The 22,237-nt window shown below is 46.6% G+C and overlaps 1 protein-coding gene across 1 annotated transcript in view; it reads left to right on the forward strand.

Moving 5' to 3' along the window:
• The first annotated feature begins 5,145 nt into the window (after positions 1-5,145).
• Positions 5,146-22,237, forward strand: part of LOC311231225 (SUZ RNA-binding domain-containing-like) — a 37,394-nt gene continuing 20,302 nt past the window's right edge. The window contains exon 1 of the mRNA XM_084317768.1: positions 5,146-5,371. Coding sequence (XP_084173894.1) covers positions 5,318-5,371 — 54 coding nt within the window. The 5' untranslated portion in view covers positions 5,146-5,317. The remainder of the gene's footprint in view (positions 5,372-22,237) is intronic.

Raw genomic sequence — 22,237 nt, forward strand, 5'->3', positions numbered from 1 at the left:
AGAGGGGTTGATGTCGAGGTCTTTGGTTTCCATGAGGTCACCAAGTTTGGAGATGAGTTTAGAGGGGATGAATGATGGTGTTGAATGCTGAGCAACAGCATTCTCACACGGGTATTGCTCTCATCCAGGTGGGAGAGGGTGGAATGTAGTGCTCATTGTTTGCATTTTGTACTTTAGTTTGTATATTGTATAGCATTTTGGACTTTATTCTTTTTACCTTTTTTTTTAACTGTATGAAAGCACATTCTCAGGGGGCTCATGCAGAACCAAGCATTTCACTGTAATAATGTATTATACTTTATATGTGACAAATAAAACGAAACTTGAGGAGATAGCATCCTCTGTGCTCCTGTTCTCACGGTAGGCGAATTGGTGTCTGTCCAGTGAGGGAGAAAGGCCAGATTTGAGGTGAACCAGGTCCAGTTATTGAGCTCATCAGGGTGGGAGGGGTCAGTGGTTGGGGGACCGTTGTTGGTGGGTTTATAGTCTGTGATGGTCTGGATGCCCTGTCACATGCGTCTGGGGTCAGAGTTGTTGCTCTTCAACCCTTAGCTTGTGGCTGTGCTTGGCCCGCTTGATTCCCCTATTCAAGTTAGCCCTGGCTGAACAGTAGGCCTGCGTGTCACCAGATCTAAAAGCGGTGTCACGTGCCTTTAGCAGTGTGCGGACCTCTCTGTCCATTAACGGCTTCTGATTGGGGAATGTAGTGATGCTGTTTAAGGGTGGGGACCAGGGGCGTTTTTAGGGTTAGAAAACATTGGGGGCTTCAGCCCGGGGGGTGGAGGGGGGCTCCCCCCCCCCCCCCCCTCTTTTTTTATTTTTTTTTTTAAAACACAGAAATACGCAATTTTTTTAGAGTAATTAGAAATGAATACTGAAGAACTTGAATCATTAGACGAGGTTCTCAAAGTGAGGTCCATGTCCATGAGAGGGATCTGGGCAGTTCCCATAGAAAATTCAAAGTTAACAGGACCAAATCATCAGTTTCTTATTTATTTATTTAACCTTTATTTTGCCAGATAAAACATTGATCTGGTCCAAGAGGCCCCAACAGGAGTACAAATATACATATATACACATATATATATAATATATATACATATACTGTACATACATACACACATATACACCAATAACGAAATAAAAACAGTTAAGAATCATACACATAAGCAAATAAACAAACAAACAAACATTATGCACAGCCTATGTACAAAAGAAATAAACAGTTAATCTCTAGTCTTTACAGTTTTCTTCAATTGCATAAACACTCAAATCAAAAGTATTACACAATTATCAAAACCTTACACTCAAGGAGCAAAACGTAGGCCCAGATTTGCACCCCTATAAGCACAATGTCAGCCTCACACTTTTTGCAAAACAATACACGCAGTGATTTGCAAAACACTAAACACACTTCCATTACATTAGACACAGAATGTCAAATTACCACACATATGAGCCAATTGGTTAAACACAGCCATCAGATGCACAAACACACCATTGCTTAATTGTAGATACACCAATCAGGTTTAAGCACTATAAAAATGCAGCAGGTGAGTTCACCTGTCTTCAACCAAAATGGAAAGAGAGTGAAGTACTGTACACAGAGAACGTGAAAATATACAATACATTCACCAAACACTACACAAGACAACCAATGATGCAGACTGATGAAAATATACATTTTCTCCCATTTTCCCAAATCAGTCAACATGTCAACATGGAGAATCACAACAAAAAATTATCTTGCCAGATCCATAGGCAAAGAGATAATGTCTAGTATTTTCTGTACTCTATTTACATTTTTTCAAAATTGTTTTTGTTTTACTGTAATTTTAACCTGTACTGGATACAGTATTTTATGTTTGTCTGATATTTGCTGAGCTTACAGTGTTATGCACATAGTAGCATGAAAACTGGGACATGTTTTGTTGTGATTCTCCATGTTGAAATGTTGACTGATTTGGTTATATGGAGAGAACATTTATATTTTCATCAGTCTGCATCATTGATTTGGGTATATGGAGAGAAAATGTTTTTTTTAGCAGTCTGCATCATTGATTTGGGTATATGTAGATAAATAAATTATATTTTCATCAGTCTACTCTACAGCATTGGTCTTGTGTAGTGTTTGGTGAATTTATTGTATATTTGCACATTTTCTGCGTACTTCACTTACAGTACTCTAATCACTGAGAAGTAGAATTGCTAAATGTGTTTTAGGTTAAGCACAGCAGTGTGTGTAACTGGTTCAAACAGAATTGAGTCATATGAAACGTGTGTGTCATATGGTAACAAAATGTAGTTTTTATAAATTAGTGTATGGTTTTGACAAGTGTTTAATTTAGCAAAGGATCTGAGGTGTTCTGATAATTGTGTGTGTGGTTGTGCTAATTGTGTGTTTTGAAACACCGGGCCCCGTTTTCAAAATCATGCTTAAGCAATCGAAAAAAAACTATTGTGTGTTTCATTATAATTATGTTTCAGTCTTCTCATAAAACAAATATTTGATTTTTGGGTCTTTTCCTGCCTTTGGTCCGCTTTGCATTCACATCTCAAATGAACCGTAGCAGGGTTCACTTGCAAGAGTGAATGAGCTTTCACACCACCCCAAACCAACCGGACTATCCGAGGAAATGAACCAGGGTTCGATTAAAGCTTATTATAGTTTATCACAGTATCATGAGCATGTCTTTGTCAGTGGACACTGGACATGGGTATGGATGGCTCCAGGTGCTGCTGTGTTAAAGTGCACATCTTCAAGTCCACAAATCGGTGAATGAAAGAATGATAGGATCAAATGAAAACGACTTACTAAAAATGGATTAAAAGTACTAAAAACCAACAAAAAATAACAAACACTAACAAACATTCAGCACAGACAATGGGGATACTGACAAAAAAAAAAAAAAAAAAATGTAAACAATTTTTTTTTTTTTTTTAAAGGTCCGGGGCTAGGAGAAAAACATCCGGGGCTAAAGCCCCGGAAGCCCAGGGCTAACGACGCCACTGGTGGGGACACTGTCAATGTTGGAGTTGATGTATCCACAACGGGATGGTGGAGTTGATGTATCCACAACGGAGGAGGTGTAGGAGTCAATAATGTCAGTATGGGAGTCCTGGGTGGCCTAGGTGGCAAACATACTCCAGTCTGTGTGTTGAAACCCGTGCTGCAGCTCAGAGTCTGCCCCCTTGAGTCATATTTTGACTGTTTTGTGATCAAATCTTTTTTATTTTCCATTTTCCAAACATGAAACAACACAACTCACAACACAATAATAACAATAATACATAAAAGACATCCAAAAACATAAACTAACACAACAATGATTAGACAATAAATTTGACAGATTATACATTTACATACATAACCAGTTAAAATAAGGGGCGGCTACGTGGCGTAGTGGGCAAGGCGCTCACCACGAAATCTGGAGACGCTGGGCTTGCCTGTTCGAGCCCAGCACTCCACATTTGCTTTCAGTTTAGCTGGTCGTCCGTACTAATACACATTGGCCGTATTAGGGGGTGGGAAACTGATGGGTAGGGATCGGGCGTTGTGGACAGTGACTCCTACAGGTCGGTTGGTGCGCCTGCGCAGTAGAATCAGGAAGTGTCGGGGGCAGCGTGAGCCTCCCACGCGTTACTCCTCGCCACTGAGAGATCGAGCTGCGCAGGTGAAAAGATGAGACTGCTGTTACCTCAAGTACCGGAGGGGACTTGTGCTATGTATGACTTAGTCCACATTGCAGCCGGCTTGTGGGAGGCAAGAAACAGCGTTCGTGACAGGGGAGGGTTGAATTGGATGATACGAAATTGGGATGGGAGAAAATATAGAAAAATGGGAGAAAAAGTGGATAAAAAAATAAAAAATAAAATAAGTTGTCACAAAATATAAGGAAAATAAAACATTTACTATAAAATGGGCTTCCTGAGCCCCCTCCATCTCCAGGCCCGGCAGCCGCGAACCCCAACCCCCGGAGGACCCGGAGTCCGGCGCCCCCGCGGGCCAAAGCATCACGCCTCTTTAATGCCTCGCCCTGCAGAGACCCCGAACCACGGCCCCCCCCAGTCAGAGCCCACGGCCACCAGACCCACAGCCAAAGGGGGCCCAGAAAATATACATAATTTAAATAAAAAAAAAAAAAAAAAAAAAGAAGTGGACAATGGCACTCGCTCGCACCCCCCCCCCAACTCACCCCAGGGCCTCAACGTGAGTTAAATACATTATATATAATAGATTATCCAGCAATTGAAAGTTATATGCGCTCTTTAAGTTTTGCAACCGCTGCCAACCAGAGAGCAATATTTGCTTCGTTAACCCCTAAAACTCGTGCAGTGGATATCTCCAGATATATCACATCAAGATAGGTGAGAATCCATACCTTCGGACATAACTTATCTGGTTGTATTCAGCGTGTATTCAGCGTGAAGCAATCAACTTTTTGGCAGCCGTAAGGCCGGCCAAAATGAGTCTCTTTACATGTACTGAGGTCGGCAATTGAGAAACATCATTTAACATATTTTGACTGTTCTAACTGAAGGCTTCACACGAGTGGGGTGTACATGGGTAGAAGGAATAATGAAAGGTGGTCTGATTGTCCCAGGTGTGTATATATATATATTAGATACCATTAACCATTAGGCCACAGACACTCATTTGATAAAAATTGGATAAATAACCCTCCAATAGGTGATGTAAAATCTGGGGCTGCTCCATAGACAATGAATGGGGCAATGACTTGAGGGCATAACATTGTGAGCTCTTACACCCAAATTAGGTTTTAATTCGGGTTGAGACCTATACCTAGGCAATGCTAGAATATAAACCTCATTTGGGTGGCTCCCTCAAAGGTCCCACTTCCCAGTGACCCATTTGGGAATGAGATCCACCCATATTTATCACACTTCTAGAATACTAATTTGAGAAGAGTACTGATCTAGGATCACTGATCAGCACTCCTACTTCGAGACGCAAACAACACAGGTCCAGTCCAGTTGGTGGCAGTAATGCACCAAAACGCTGTTGGCCGACTGTCATAAAAAAGTGAACGACCAGGAGGAATAGATGCAGCGGCTTGTTCCCATCAATGCGAATGACGGTGCGCGATCACGATAACCTTGCAAACCTAGGCTCGTGTTGTGAAATGTAGAATTATACAAGGCTGCAGGGTGTTTCCATTACATTTCGCTAACTATTATCTCATTCGAGTTTAAAACAGAACAGGTTCCCGCAGTCACAAACTCACGAACGCCGACGACGGTTCACTGCGTCAATGGGAACTAGCCTCTACTGCCGACGGCGAAGACGCGAGCGAACATGGAGGAAGAAGACGATGTTGCCGAGAGCTGGGAGGAAGCCGCGGACAACGGGGTGAGAAAGGTTACTTTTCTTTTAGCCAGGAAACCAATGTGACTTGATTTCTCCGTGACAGACGGGGCAACATTTAGGGGTTAACGGTACACTGAAAAAGAAGGGTCTTTCTAACAGAAACATGGACTGTTTTTGCACTGTGCGGGGCGGGCCCCATACGAACACAGCTTTAGCGAACTAAACTTACCACCAGAGCCACTGCCTGCCCCCCCGTCGGAAAACCAGTCCACTCAGAAAACCCGTTCATCTTTCACGCAACACTTCCGGTATTTTGAGCTCATGGGAGAGTTGTTTCGAGCCTTGGTGTAAGTGGTCGTAGTAGCTAGCCGGCTCTGGCCGTAGCTACCATAGATATATCTATGGTAGCTACAACCACTTACGTCAAGGCTCTAATCAACATTCATTCACGCGCTCCCCCCCCCTCCCGAGCTCCATGTAACGCGGAAGTGCAGTGGTCTATCCCCTCGCGCCCCTCCCCTCACGAGCTCCATGTAACGCGGAAGACAAAGTGCAGTGTCTAGCTACAAAAGGGTTGTTGTTATTGTTTTGTGTGGCCTACCGCGACTTCTGTCACACTATTGTGTACGTTAGATCGAGTTAAAAAAAAAAGCTTGACATGTTTAGTCTGTCAATGTCAATGGAGCAGGAGTTTATTTATTAAAGGAAAACGCCAACATTTTGGGAAATTAGCTTATTTGCCATCTTCCCTGGAGTTAGACAAGAAGATACATACCCTTTCTCTGTGCGTGCAGTAGGCTTAGGGAACGCCCACACCGTTAGCGTAGCTTAGCTTCATCACTGGAAGTGGGGCAGTCCTTTACCCTGAAGTTCCCTACTGTCCCCCACAGTTTGATTGATTGATTGAAAAGTGTATTAACAGATTGCAGAATGGGTACAGTACAGCTCAATACATACAATTGTTAACGGGATGCAGACCAGAGAGAGACTTTCGTCTTGTTTACATCAGGGTCCCCCATTTTCAATTCATCATAAAGCCTCAGTCACGTTAACACAAACCTAAACTAACTTTAGGTTAGTTGTAACGTTAGTTTAGGTTTGTGTTAACGTTAGATAATGTACAAAATAAATAAACGTATTTCCGGTGCTTTAGACGTCGCTCTTTTATTTTTAAACCCCCCGACCGGAAGTAAAAATGATGCCTCGTTTTCTGCTTACCCTTCTGGTTTGCCTGAATACTTTTGACAACAAATGTTTGTTTCTGCGTCTCTGATTGGCCAGGTCATTTCTGGACATGTACGCCCAATCGTGGGACCACAAGTGTACACTGGTTAAGCCTGGTCTATCCCCCCCCCCTCACAGTGAGCTGTGGTGTTCCAGAAGGAAGCATACTAGGACCGCTACTCGTCCTAATTTATGCAAATGACATGTCGTCAGCCTGTGACTGCAACTTGTTCCTGTTTGCGGACGACTCAGCCCTGCTGCTGGTCTCTGACAAGAACAAGTTGCAGGTTGAGAAAACCCTCAGCTCGGAACTAGGCAAAATCTGCATATGGCTCGCTGATAACAAACTATCATTACACATGGGCATGAATGAATGAATGAATGAGAACTTTTATTTAACAGATTGCAGAATGGGTACAATACAGTACGGCTCAATACATACAATTGTTAAGGGGATGCAGACCTGAGAAAGACGTTTGTCTTGTTTCCATCAGGGTCCCCCATTTTCAATTCATATAGACATATATGACATACATGACATACAGATAGTCAGTACTGCTACATCTATACATTTATGACATACCAGATTTGCAAATACAGTACTTTTTGTGATACAGAAGGAGTCAAGAAAAGGGAGTATATACATTTGACGTAGAAACTGTACATTGGAGGAGGTTGGGTGGGGGGGGTTGGGTACATTGGGATATTGACAACCATACTGGGTAATTTACATTGGAGGTGGTTGGGGGGGGGGGGGGGGCGGGGGGCACACTGTATAAACAAGTAACACTGTACATTGAGGGGGGGGGGAGGAGACACTGTACAAACAAACACAATTGTACATTGAACTATTGACAAAACCATACTAGGTAAATGACTGTACATTGGAGGGGGTTGGGTTAGGATATTTACAGGGGCCAGTGTTGAATTGCAGTCTCCCGTAGGTGTCCCTTGAGAGAGGTTTTGAAAGTGGGTAGTGATCCACATTCCTTTACAGCTTTGGGTAGGGCGTTCCACATTGATGTGGCATAATTGCGAAACGTGTTTAGTCCCTTATTTGAGCCGAATCTGGGTTTAACATGATTTGTGGAGCTCCCTCTGGTGTTGTGATCGTGGTATTCACTGACCTTTGGGAAGTATTTTGACATGTACATGGGTACCTTGGTCGTGTAGTGTATCTTGTAGACCAGGCCCATTGCAAGTTGTTGTACTCTGTCGTCTACTCTAAGCCATCCTAGGTTGTCAAAGTGGGCAGGGGTGAGGTGGGTTCTAGGAGTAAGGTCAAGCAGTAGTCTGACCAGTTTGTTTTGAGATGTTTGTAATTTTGTTTTTAGCGCCTTTGAGGTGCTTTGGTACCATGAGGTGCAAGCATAGTCGTAGTACCCCTGAATGAGTGCTCCTGCCAGAGTCTTCAGGGTGTTCTTGTTTACCAGAGAGGAGATCCGGTACAAGAATCGAGTTCGTTGGTTGACTTTTTTTTATTACATTGGATGCCATTTTGTCACAGGAGAGATTAGCCTCTAGGATGGAACCCAGGTAGGTAATTTCATCTTTCCTTGTGACAATATTGTCACCCACTGTAACTGAGAAGCCGTCGGTCTTGCTGAGTTTGTTATTTGAACCGAAGAGAATGGACTCTGTTTTGCCCATGTGTAATGATAGTTTGTTATCAGCGAGCCATATGCAGATTCTGCCTAGTTCCGAGCTGAGGGTTTTTTCAACCTGTAACTTGTTCTTGTCAGAGACCAGCAGGGCTGAGTCGTCCGCAAACAGGAACAAGTTGCAGTCACAAGCTGACGACATGTCATTTGCATAAATTAGGAACAGTAGCGGTCCTAGTATGCTTCCTTGTGGAACACCACAGCTCACTGTGAGGGGGGGGGATAGAGTACCGTTTACCTCCACCATCTGTTCCCTCCCCTCAAGGTAGGATTGCATCCAGCTCACTGATAGACTATCAAAACCAATTGCTTTTAGCTTGTCAATCAGAATGGAGTGATTGACCGTGTCAAAGGCCTTTTGTAGGTCCAGCATGACCATGCCGCAGTATTTGCCTGCGTCCACCTCTTGTTTGATGTGGTCATTCAAATAGAGAAGGCATGTGTCAGTGGAGTGGGATGTTCTGAAGCCAGATTGGAATTCGTAGATTAGATTTTTTTCCGCTAGGTACTTTTCGACCTGTTCGTAGACTATTTTTTCCATGACTTTCGAGATGGAGGTGAGAATAGAAACAGGGCGGTAGTTGCCTGGGTCTAATTTGCTGCCCTTTTTGTGCAGAGGGGTCACCCTCGCAATTTTGAAGTCCTTGGGGACGTGTCCCTGTTTTATGGAGAGGTTTATTATGTGTGTGATGATTGGTGTGATGGCGGCTGCTGAGTCTCTGAGGAATTTGGAGGGGATGTTGTCATGGCCAGTGGCCTTGTTAGGTTGGAGGGCGCTCAGTTTATTGAGTACCTCATCTGTTGTTACCATTTCCAGCTTGAAGTCGTCCTTGCGGACCCCTAGGTTTTTGTAGTAAGCTACTATGTGTTCTACCCCATAAAGCCCTGAGTGGGAGGGTAGTTTGTTTACCAGTGTTGTGGCTATGTTTGTGAAGAAAATGTTTAAGTAATTGGCTACATCCAGCTTGTCTGTGATGAGCGTGTTGTCCGTTTTTATGTTTATGTTTGAGAATCTGGTTTTAAGTTTTTTACTGCATCCTAGTTGATTATTGAGTAATTTCCAAAGTTCACGTGGTTTGTTTTTGTTTTCCTCAGTTTTGTCATTGATGAAATTCTTTTTTGCAGTTTTGATCATGGAGTTTACGTCGTTTCTTAGTCTGTTTCTTTCTAGTTTGAGTTCAGTCACGTGGGCTTGGAGTTCACTGCTCGTGCTTTTAGTAAGCTTTGACTGACTTTTACAAAACAGAGTCTATTCTCTTCGGTTCAAATAACAAACTCAGCAAGACCGACGGCTTCTCAGTTGCAGTGGGTGACAATATTGTCACAAGGAAAGACGAAATTACCTACCTGGGTTCCATCCTAGAGGCAAATCTTTCCTGTGACAAAATGGCATCCAATGTAATAAAAAAAGTCAACCAACGAACTAGATTCTTGTACCGGATCTCCTCTCTGGTAAACAAGAATACCCTGAAGACTCTGGCAGGAGCACTCATTCAAGGGTACTACGACTATGCGTGCACCTCATGGTACCAAAGCACCTCAAAGGCGCTTAAAACAAAATTACAAACATCACAAAACAAACTGGTCAGACTACTACTTGACCTTACCCCCAGAACCCACCTCACCCCTGCCCACTTTGACAACCTAGGATGGCTTAGAGTAGACGACAAAGTACAGCAACTTGCAATGGGCCTGGTCTACAAGATACACTATACGACTAAGGTACCCATGTACATGTCAAAATACTTCCCAAAGGTCAGTGAATACCACAACCACTACACCAGAGGAAGCTCAACAAATCATGTTAAACCCAGATTCGGCTCAAACAAGGGACTAAATACGTTTAGCAATTATGCCACATCAATGTGGAACGCCCTACCCAAAGCTGTAAAGGAATGTGAATCCGTACCCACATTCAAAGCCAAAGAGCACCTACGGGAGGCTGCAATTCGAAACTGGCCACCGTAAATGCCCAAAACCCCCACCACCTCCTAATAGACAGTCTCCTCCCCACTGCATGTATATATTCCCTCCCCGCCGTATGTATATTTCTCTCCCACCCACCCACCCCCTCCTAATGTACAGTCCCCTCCCCATCATATGTATATACTCTGTCAGGATCTAGGGGTAACAGTACTGTATATTTGAATACCGTTTATGTCACAAATGTATCAGTACTAAATACCTATATGTCCCTATGCCATAAATGTCATGTATGTTGTGTATGTCATAAATGTCTATATGAATTGAAAATGGGGGACCCTGATGTAAACAAGACAAACGTCTTTCTCAGGTCTGCATCCCCTTAACAATTGTGTGTATTGAGCCGTACTGTATTGTACCCATTCTGCAATCTGTTAAATAAAGTTTTCATTCATTCATTCATTCAAGCTTAGGCGCTCTTTCGAAGTTGGTTAAGGTTAGAGTTTGTCTTAGAGCATGGCGATAGAATGCCTGCCCTTCTTTCGACGGTTAAGCTTAGGCACTCTTTCGAAGTTGGTTAACACTTTCTCCACCAACAACGTCATAGAACGGGTTTCAAGTTCATGTGAATTCTGCCAGATCACGGCGTACAACGTTATTCTGATCATATTTCATATTTTCACCATGGTATTCATATTTCACTCACGGATCATTGTCTGATGCTGTCTGAGCCGGCACAACTCTGCAACGCTTCAATACTGCCAACTGGTGGCTGATCGGCGAGTTGCCAAACCGGATATGCCCGTTGGAGCTCGATCCGTCCCCTAAATCCGTCCGGCCACTCGTTTATCATCCCAGGACTCTAGCCACACACCGTGGATATGGATCGCTGCCATAACTCAATAATCCACATGATTTGGGCTGTTATTATTATTATACAAACCGGAAATGGATCACCTCGATCCCCATCACATAACTGGGATCTGTTTGCTCCAGTATCATCGCCCAACGCTAAGAGGAGGTTGCCGTGAGTTTCAGCGTTTGTGTTTATTATTATCCATACAAACTGCTCTGATCTATATATCACCCATACTACATGAAGCATTTAACGACAATCACGGAATTATAAACGACCCCCCCCCCCGTTCACCCGCGCATGATCAGTCATAACGTTTAGAACCATGTACAGTTGAAATTTTTAATATAGCGTCGATCGGTATCAAAAGGCATTTGATAATCATATATATGCATTTATGCCTATATCTCACGTTCTAGGAATTACTGCAGAAAACGATAACATATTTATACTCTAGACGGTATTTTCGTATGAATGTGTGAATGAAAAAGTAAAACGTTCCTACATCCTGAACGATAGCTAATCGATGTTGAATGGGCCATAGTAATGTCAATTTAGCAATACAATTTAAAAAGTTATAGCCCTGCAGAGAAGGTGAACATCTCCATAGACTTACAGTACTGGCAGAGAATGGTATAAGATGATCAAAGTGGTGGCAGGGAATGTGTTAAGGTTAGAGTTTGTCTTAGAGCATGGCGATAGAACGGCAGGTAGTTTGCAGGCTGTTAGACCCGGAAATAGGCGCAGAACTTGCTGTCCCACGATTGGCGCACATGTCACATGACCTGGCCAATCAGAGCGCAAAACTCGCACGCAGAAACAAACATTTGTTGTCGAAAGTATTCACGCGTCCGGTTCTGTGTTTGTTGGTTTTCGTTAGCTAGCAGCATATCAACACCAGCCATGGGAATACTGTTTTCTAAATTGTGGAGGCTTTTAATCGTCAAGGTAAGAGGATTTGAAGGCATGGTATCCTTCAATCGGTTCGGATCCTTTGAATGAAATGAGAATGTAAACAATAGGGCTGTCTTAAATACTTCGAAGCTTCGAAGCTTCGTTCGATGGCACAAGCTTCGAACATTAAAAAAAAAAATCGTCCGTCCGTCCATTGGGTGGGGCCGGGGGACAAATACACTGGAGGAAAGTAACCCAGCTCAGCACTGCCCAAATTATATCATCACTATTGCCTGTTTGAAGGATATCATCCTCAAACACATATACACCTACATGCCTTGTAGAATTCCACACATAAAAAAGAAAGATACTGGGATGAATAAACAAAATAGGAAATAAAATGTAGAAATGCATGCAATACATAAATATATATGAATCTCCATATATGAAATAGAACATTTAGATAAGGTGCTACTGAGATGTTTTGGTGAGTTCTTGTGGAAGTAGCCCTTCTTAAAAATGCATGAACATTCACTGATAATTGGTCTGTAGTGGAGTCTACAAGGTCTACATTGCCGGACCATGTAGAATCCGGACCTTGTAGACTGAGAAATTCTGTGCATAGTTTAGTCTACACAGGCCATATTTCAAATAATCAAAATCTTACTTCATTCATCTTAAACATTCTTGATTTGGGGGATTGGTAGTTCCCAGGAAATCTGAAGTTGTTCTTTTTTTTTTTACTTTTTTTTTTCTTTTTTTTTTAGCGTTTATCGCTTTCCTGGTCAAGCATGACCGACAGTTGTAGGGTGAAACGGGAGAGAGAGCAGGGGGAGACATTCGGCAAATGACGGCGAGTCCGGGAATCGAACTCGTAGTCAACCAGATCCGTGACGCAGCACGGAGTTCCGCGACGCAGCGCGGTAACATGGTGTGCTACTGGAGCATCCCCTGAAGTTGTTTTCACAGCGATCCACCTTGAATTAAATCACACAGCCGAGTGAAACCTTGTTGGCTGCGTCACAGTCACGAAAGGGGCTACTTAATTCATTAATCCAATCCACTTTATTTATAGAGCACATTTAAAAACAACAAAGTTTACGAAAGTGCTGTACAAGTCCCACAAAAAGCTTCGAATTAAAATCGAAGCTCTGCCCCGAAGCTTCGATTGCCAAAAAAAGCTTCGAAGGTCAGCCCTAGTAAACAAACCAGCGTTTCCGTTAGCCGGTAATTACCGGTATTTGACCGGCAAAATCTGTTGAAGTCCGACATATTTAATCTCTCCGGTCTTAATGTCCGGTGAAAATAATTCCCTGAGTCTAAGCACAATTTGATTATTTGAATTGTATTAAAATAGGCTAAAATTAAATAGCCTATGCGATGAACGAAACAATCATTACATTTGTTTCATCGTTGCTTCTAATAATGACCGACGTTGTCAGCGAGAGCTTAGTGCTGGGTGTGCAAACTTTTGTGAAGCTGCAGAGCCGGAGCAGCAGCAGCACAATGCAGTACTCCAGCAGTACTCCAATTCAGCCATTTTCAATTCAATGTTGGGTGGGGGGCGCTGCTGTGCGGTCCCCAGAAAAGAGCCAATAACAGCTGAATCTGCTGCTCTACATCGACATACTCTCGCAAATAAGTCATTGGGAGGTGGAGAGAGAGAGAGTCGTCACGCAAACCCACGATAATGTTGCCGTCTCTCTCTGCCAAATTTCTCAGTTGTTCACTGTTGTTTATTAATGTCGGGCGACTGCGCACAGACACCTATTTGATTTAAAGTCGGCAGCAGCACGAGTCTCGGGACTTATTTTATTTGGAATATAATGACTTTATATGCAAAAGTAGCCTAGTTTTAAGTAAAAATATTATAAATCTACATGCCTTGATGATGTCATTCTTTTGTTTTGTTGTCATTCTTTTGCCTATCAATTGTTTTTAAGCTCAATAAACTCTGACCGGAATTTCTCTCATTTGACCGGTAGATTGAAATCTACCGGACACTGAGGCCGGCAACAATATTTTCTAACGGAAACCCTGAAACAAACACTGGCGTCAAGTTAAAGTATCACTGCGTTGCGTGAAATCACTGACTGAGCCCAGAGAGGAGTGGTTCGGCAAAAAATAGTGTCGAGTATATTTGCTTAGAAAACGTAAATGTCGAATTCAATTATTTTTTATTTCTCCACGTGGGAAATACACAGGTCACAACATGTTTACAGGAACGTTTTGGAGTTGTATTTGGAGTGTATTTCGTGACTGTAGGGGACTGTAGGGAACTTCAGGGTAAAGGACTGCCCCACTTCCAGTGATGAAGCTAAGCTACGCTAACGGTGCGGGCGTTCCCTAAGCCTACTGCACGCACAGAGAAGAAAAGGGTATGTATCTTCTTGTCTAACTCCAGGGAAGATGGCAAATATGCAAATTTCCCACAATGTTGGCGTTTTCCTTTTAAGACCAACTAAGGATGATCTGTCATTTAAGGTTACAATGTAGGTGTTCTGAAGGTCCAGATTAACACATAGAGTCTGCGTTTTTATTATTTTGTATAACTTATATATTGTTTATATATATAAGATATATATTTTCACGTCATCTGTTTACCTACCAGTATTCATCATTCGCTTATTTGTATATGTTCCACTCTTAACGCCGTAGACAGCGTGAGCGCATGCGCAGGGTTCTTGGGACATGCCTGGACAGAGTGTGTGTGTTATAGAAGAAATGTTTGGCAGCAGTAACAGGACGGCAAGCAACGTATCTTGACAGAGAGCTGTACAGCTAATTAGATACCACATAATATTGTCGAGCCAATATTGGCACTTGTTCGAGCGAAGTAACGTTGAGAGACTTATAGCTGAACCCAGCGGCGTTCTGGATTTAACTACCTATTGAAGACGACATGCGGGTTGGCCTAAGTGTACAAGGGCTAACTAGCTAGCAACCATGCCAACGGGCTTTTTGGACTAATAGCTATTAATCCTGCCATCGGGCGCTAGGAATACAGGAACCCGGTCCGTACGAGACCCTCCTCACCAGCGACGACAGGATTATCCCAAGTTTGTCTGCGGCTCTCTGGAGTAGGAGCTCCAGAGAATTACCGTCTCCACCCGCCATCTTGCTTTCCCCGTGCTGCTCGCTTCTTCTCACTCCATTCCAAGCATCAATGGTCGAGTACTCGTAGTTCAGGACTATCGTTACCTCTGACATCGTTGCATTGACATTATCGTATTAAAGGAGATCTGCGCTATGTATAATATGTATGCTTTCTATTACTATTAAAGTGATTATTCAACTTTGTATCACTGTCCCCTCGCAGTTAATAGAGTGTCCGCCATTTTGTGTACCTATACTGTCTGGCTAATTAATATTCTTTAGTAGTGGTTTAATCTAACATTTCAATACAGTCTGGGTTGTGTAGCCCCTTAGCTACAATTGGTCCTTCGAGCCGGAGGTGACCGGTGATAATATCAGTGATAATATGGCCAGCGGCGGACACTCCCCAACCAGATCTCCCCATTAGCGCGCCCTAGGCGCCAGCGTCAGCCCCCTCCCTACTTGGAGGGCTACGCTGTAGATTTACCTCATAGCTTATCCAAGAGGATGCTAAGCAGGGATAACATTGGTAGCTCAAGCATGCCCAACCTTACAGAGGAGTCAACCCTAGATGTAGAGACCCAAGCTAGTTTAAGTGAAACTAACTTAGCTTACCGGGGGGGACAAGCGAGGCATGACTTGACTAGACCCACAGAGTACCGCGCCCCCGAGATGGACCTCGGAGCGCGTGAGAAGACCAGGTCGCCACCCAGCCCAGGCAGCTCCGAATCAAGGTCATCAGCGTCATCCCCAAGCGGGGCCGATAGGAGGCTAGCGCAAGTCCTGATCGCCACGATAACCACCTCGGCTGAAAGGGACCGCCTCCAGGCGCAATGCGAGAGTGAGCGTGAACATCTCAGACTGGAAGAGAGGCGCCTCCAGGCTGAAGAGAGGCGCCTCCAGACTGAAGAAAACATGGAGCGAGACCGCGTCAATGCGCAGCGCGAGGCAGAACGAGACCGCCTACAAGCACAAATGATGGCGCAAGTGCTCCAGAATGTAACTCCCCATTCTTCCACCCGGAGCTCCCGGAGATCATCACGCCAAGGGTCGAGGGCACCCTCCCCGACCCGACGAAGCTACATGGGACCCCGCCTAAGGGAAGAACCTGCTTACGTTGCAGAGCAGCTAGCCGAGCGACTACAAAGCCTGACTGAGGACGAGGGAGGGCAGAGGGCCCACCCGCACTACTCTATCTCAGACCAGGAGGCACAGCGCAGCCCCGGTCTCAGTCACGACACGCTGCGTCACGAACCCCCAACACGTCCCAGTGGGGGGTTAGAGCACCAGACGGCACTGAGGACTAGTGCCTGGCAACCCAGCCCCTGGTTCCCGCCCAGCACGAACCAACGACCCAACGCACCGGGAGACTCGCCGAGGATGCCTCTCCCCCCACGTGTGTCAGTGTCACAGCCCTCTATGGCACCCTACATTGGGACCCCCATATTCCCAAACTTCACAAGAGAAGACCGAGCGCAGTATACCAAGCTGCGTATGTGCCTAGAGACAATCATGTCAGGAGTACAGGACGAGCCATACAAGTACGCCATTCTCCTTAAGCATCTCAAGGTAACTAGAGCACACAACATTGCGCTGGCATACTCCAATTCACAAACTCCCTATTCTGACGCCCTGGCTGCCCTCGACGGATGTTACGGACGTACGTGGGATTATGTCATTCAGGAGATACGTGAGATCGAACGCCTCCCCCCGGCTAAAGACAACCGAGCCCTGGATGACCTATCCGTCAAAGTACAGTCCCTAGTAGGGATGCTCGGGTCCCAACGAGAGAAGGGGATGTACGAGCTGTACGCCAACTCCAACGTGGAGCGCATATTAGAGAAGCTCCCCCCATTCCGCCAAGAACGTTTTCGGCGGCAACGAAACTACCGTGACCCGAATGCCCCAGAACAGTCACTGCTGGATCTTGCTGACTTCCTAGCCAGGGAGGTTAGCAGCCTAAGGATTGACACCTTCGCATGGGGTGGCTCGAACTTTAAAGAGAGACCGAAGAGGGTTAAAGACCAAAGCAGGCCCATCACAGTGATGCACCAGGCCGAGTCGGTGTCACGGCAGAAGAGTCACAACCCCCCCGCCAAGGGGAAATGGAAGATCGCATGTCAATACTGCGACAGCGAACACTGGCTGTCACAGTGCGAATTCAAGTTTAATTCAAGAAACTGACCACCGACGAAGTAAGTCAGTGGATTAAAGCTAACCGCCGCTGTGCGCGCGGCCACATGGCAGCAGAATGCCGCCTTAAGAAGAAGTGTGGCAAGTGTGACGGCGCTCACCTCGAAGCACTGCACGAGAGCAACAAGCGAAACCCAGCTCCACAAAGCAACTCGAGAGCAGAAGTACTCTACATCGACCCCGCGAAGAGTGGGAGCTCCAGAGTGGTACGAGTACTCCTCAGTCACGAGGACAAGGTACTCGACACCTACGCCGTCCTCGACGACGGATCGGAGAAGACACTCCTCCTCGCCTCCGCCGCGACTCAATTGGACCTGCGGGGCCCAGAGGAGACCATGACCTTCCGTACCATTCGTCGAGACTTAAAGACAATCAAAGGTGAAAACGTCTCGTTCACCATTGCAGCGATCGACCAACCTGAGAAGCGGTACGCCATCAGCAAGGCGTTCACGAGCTACGACATAGGTTTGTCACGCTACGATTACCCCATCCCACAGCTGAGGGAAAAGTACGACCACCTACGCCAACTGCCCATACCGCCTATCAGCGGCGCTACACCGACCCTACTCATTGGGTCCGACCACGCGGACCTCATTGTCCCTACTGATGCGGTCCACATCGGACCCAGAGGATGCCCAGCCGCGGTTAAGACCTGTCTGGGGTGGATGCTCCAGGGCCCCCTCTCCGGGCCTTCCAGCCGACTAACGTCCACACGCTGCCTTTACACCAAGGCGAGCGACACAGACCCCACTCTCCTACAGCACGTTGAGAGGTTATGGACGCTAGATGCGTTGCCATTCAAGAACGAACGGAAGATGGTTCGGTCCAAGGAGGACAAGTATGCCATCGCTCTACTAGAGCAGAAGACTACTAGGGTCGAGGTCGACGGAGTGCTAAGGTACGCGACCCCACTCTTGAGGCGAGAAGGGATGCCCACTCTGCACGTGCCTAAGGGAGCGACGCACCACTACCTACAGAGCACAGAGCGGCGCCTCGCCAAGAACCCCCCACAAGCAACGATCTATCGCGCCAAGATCCAGAAGCTGGTAACGGCCGGCCACATCAAGAAGATCGATGACCACGAGGCAGAAGGGACGACAGAGTCCTGGTACGTGCCCCACCACAAGGTCACCCACAACGGAAAGAACCGCATTGTGTTCAATTGCAGTCATCAGATTGGACAGCAGAATCTGAATAACCTAATCCTGCCCGGTCCTACACTTGGACCCTCCCTCCTCGGCGTCCTGATACGCTTTCGTCAGGACAAAGTGGCCATCAGCGGCGACATCAAGGGGATGTTCCTACAAGTTCGACTGATGGAGGAAGACAAGCCTTTACTGAGGTTTCTGTGGAGGGAGAGGCTCGACGACGAACAACCCTCGATATACCAATGGGAGGTACTCCCCTTCGGCACCACCTGCAGCCCGTGCTGCGCCACGTTCGCGTTACAGAAGCACGTGGCCGAAGACCCCGGAGCTGACGATGATGTCCGACACAGCGTTGAACGAAGCTTCTACGTGGACGACTGCCTACAGAGCGTATCCACGCCAGAAGAAGCACAGAGCATCCTAATGAAGCTACGGGCTTCGTTAGCCAAAGGTGGATTCGACCTCCGACAGTGGGCCAGTAGCGACCCTCGTGTCCTCCGGCACCTCCCTCCAGAGACTAAGGCCGCTAGCAGCTAGACCTGGATGGCGCACACCCCAGGCGAAGCGCAAGAGATGACTCTGGGTCTCGTCTGGCGCTTCAAGACGGACTCGCTTCACTACCGGCACACACCTCTGAGGACGGACCAGGAGACGTCCACGACTAGACTGACCACTCGGCGGAGTGTGTACCGCCAGCCAGTACGACCCTATGGGGTGCATTCTCCCCTACACCACCCGGGCGAAGATGCTGGTGAGAGAACTGTGGGCCAAGGAGCAGGGCTGGGATGACCCCATACCCGAGCACCTAGCCACCACATGGAGAGAGTGGGAGGATGAACTTGTCTTACTCTGCGAGGTTGCCATCCCGCGGAGCTACTTCCCTCCTAACGTGTGCTTGGAGACTTGTCAGATCGACCTGCACGTCTTCAGCGACGCCTCGGAAGTGGCGTACGGATCAGTGGCCTACCTGAGGGCTCGAGAAGAGGGAGGAGAAGTCCACGTAGCCTTTGTCCTGGCCCGCTCGAGGATTGCTCCCCGCAAGCAGCAGTCGATTCCGCGACTGGAGCTTTGCGCAGCCCTGGTAGGCGCACAACTTGCCAAAATGGTGCAAAATGAACTCACCATACCGGTGCTTGAGATCATCCTATGGTCAGACTCCATGACCACCTGGATCCAGTCGGCCTCCTGTCGGTACAAAGTGTTCGTAGGAGTCCGAGTATCGGAAATCCAAGACCTGGTAGGAGCGGAATGTTGGAGATATGTTGACACCAAGCAGAACCCAGCGGATGTCATCACACGGGATGTCCCTAGCCGATCTCACCCGTCCTAACTCATACAGTGATGGCCCAGAATTCCTCAGGCTCCCGGAGGAGAAGTGGCCTATCTCCACACCGCGGGATGCGAACCAAGACGAGTCAGAAAGTCCATGTTCTGCGGGCTGAGTCAAGCCCCGGCTCCAACGGGCCCGGACCTAGACGACTGTCAAACTCTGGAGAGTGCCCAGAAAAGGACATTCCTATGGCACCACCCGGAGCTCCCCCCCCACCACAGACCTCAGTGCATCTGCCTACAAGGAAGCGGAACTTCTTGTGCTGCAGAGGGCGCAGAGAGACTCTTTCCCAGAGGAAATGGAGTGTTTGATAAGGGCAAAGCCAGTCCCCTCAGACAGTCGACTCCTCACCTTAGCCCCAGAAATCGACGCCCAGGGCCTCATCAGGGTGGGTGGTCGGTTGAGACGGGCCCCGGACTTGGCAGAGGATGTTAAGCATCCCATCGTCCTAAGCAGCCGACGCAGGGTAACAGACCTGATCATTCAGAAATACGACGAGGTGGTGTGCCACGCGGGGACTAGGGATGGGTACTGTAACTGAGGGGTACAATTCCCTGACTGTATGGTTAGATATGATACTTACTACCACTACCTCTTGTACTTTAGACTCTGGCCACCCAGTACTAGGTATAAATAATTATGATAAACACTCCCACCTGATGAAACGGATCCAACACAAATGTACCAAGTCGAAAGTCTGCGTTTATTAATAATACATAGCAAAAGGTATGTACAACGATCACTTAATTACATTTATGATTTGAAATAGTATGCACTTTTATGGCAAATGAGTATTCGTAGGTAGATCAATATCGAATGTCCAATCTCTGATTGCGCAGGAAGCAAATATACAACCTGGAATATTTAGGGAACAATAGCAATGATACTTGAATGATTATATAGCTGGATACACTAGGGGAAGGTTCCGACTGCTTGTAGGACAGCTGGAGGGGGGGGGTAGAGTCTGGCTGTATCCCGTCTGGCCGAGGGTATCCTGGGAGAGCCCACAGTCGTGCGACCCGGTGCCCAGCGATCCTCGATCCACAGATGAAAGCAGTTGGACTCTCTGTGGCCGGCGTCCTCCGGTCCACGATGGAGAGACGTGAGGCGACCTCGTCGTGTAGAGCGTCTTCTCACCTGTCGTCCTCTCCGGGGGGGGGTATTTCCAACACACCGCAGTGTTGGCCTTTATCCATAGAATAATCAAAGTACTCAAAGCATAATCCAAGCCGGGGAAGGCTAGCCGTCGTCGGTAGAATAATCCAATATACAGGTCCACTCGCTCTTTGGCCTGGAGCTCCTCGGGTGCAGCTTCACGTGGGGTCAACCACCCTGGATAAGCGTCCAGCTGATGCCCGAAACGATGGGGGTGCTGATTACTATAGAACTCTTACCGCACGAGGCACTACATATGAATAGACTATTATTAGCTTAATAGAATACGTCCAACTCGACGATATAGTGCCAAATATGACTATTCAAATATTAATATACACGATGTCTCAATGCCGATACTGGGCCGAATTGGCCTTACTGCCCACACGTGGTTCGCGGGGAGGCTTTTGCGTCTGTCACTCTGTTGGAGGGTAAGGAACTGGACTAAAAGAAAGCTCTACTTTAATAGCGCAGTATATATACGCACTATGAACAAATAGTACCATTAGTGGTGCGGTAGACATATTCCTACGCGGAACTAGGACTTGTCCATACATGTTGAGCGGTACGATTGAACCTGGTCTGAGGGGTATGGCGACCTGGCACCAAGGTCTCGTCCAATGGTAGAATGGAGACTATTATGGGATGTTCAGTAGACTAGAAGGGATATTCAATGCATATTGTACAAGGAATATACAAGGGATATCAGGGGATATACAAATACAATTAAATATATATATATAAATAAATATATATATTCGGTTTAATCTGATCCTTCAGAACAGCCGCCCCCTAATTGGTCCCAACCCAATTAGTTAAGCAGAGACAGATTAACCGCACTGTCTACCACTCAAGGGTTCGCTGTAAGGGTCAGTCAACTCACAAAGTCATAGGGTCATGGTCATCATCGATTGTGTCTGGGAGTCGGGGCAGTTCTATGAGCCTCGCCACAGGACGGGTGTAAATGCGCCCCTGGACGAGTACTTCAGCTGCTCGGACCTTGCCATCGGCACCGGTGATCACTTTGCTTACGCGGCCAGCCGGCCACATAGCTCTGGGTAGTGACTGGTCAATAATCATGACGACTGTTCCTTCCGTCAAATTGTCTCTCTCTTTTACCCACTTCTGGCGGGTCTGTAGAGACGGTAGGTAGTGCAGTAGGAAACTGCTCCAAAACTTGTCGGCTAATACTTGGCTGTACCTCCACATTCGTCGGCCGTTCGCTTCTTCAGGCCGGTACATTGTCTGGGGTAACGCGGGATCTAGCCGCCCCATCAGGAGGGTGTTGGGGGTGACTGGGTCGACATCTGCTACATCACTGGAGACGTAACCGAGGGGCTTTGAGTTCAATACTCCCTCAATCTCCGTGAGGACTGTCATTAGGACTTCTTCCGCCACAGTCTGGGCCCCAAGTACTGCGTACAGGGC

The sequence above is a fragment of the Notolepis coatsorum genome (assembly GCF_963971535.1).
Source record: "Notolepis coatsorum genome assembly, chromosome: 6".
In the NCBI taxonomy this organism is placed as follows: Eukaryota; Metazoa; Chordata; class Actinopteri; order Aulopiformes; family Paralepididae; genus Notolepis; species Notolepis coatsorum.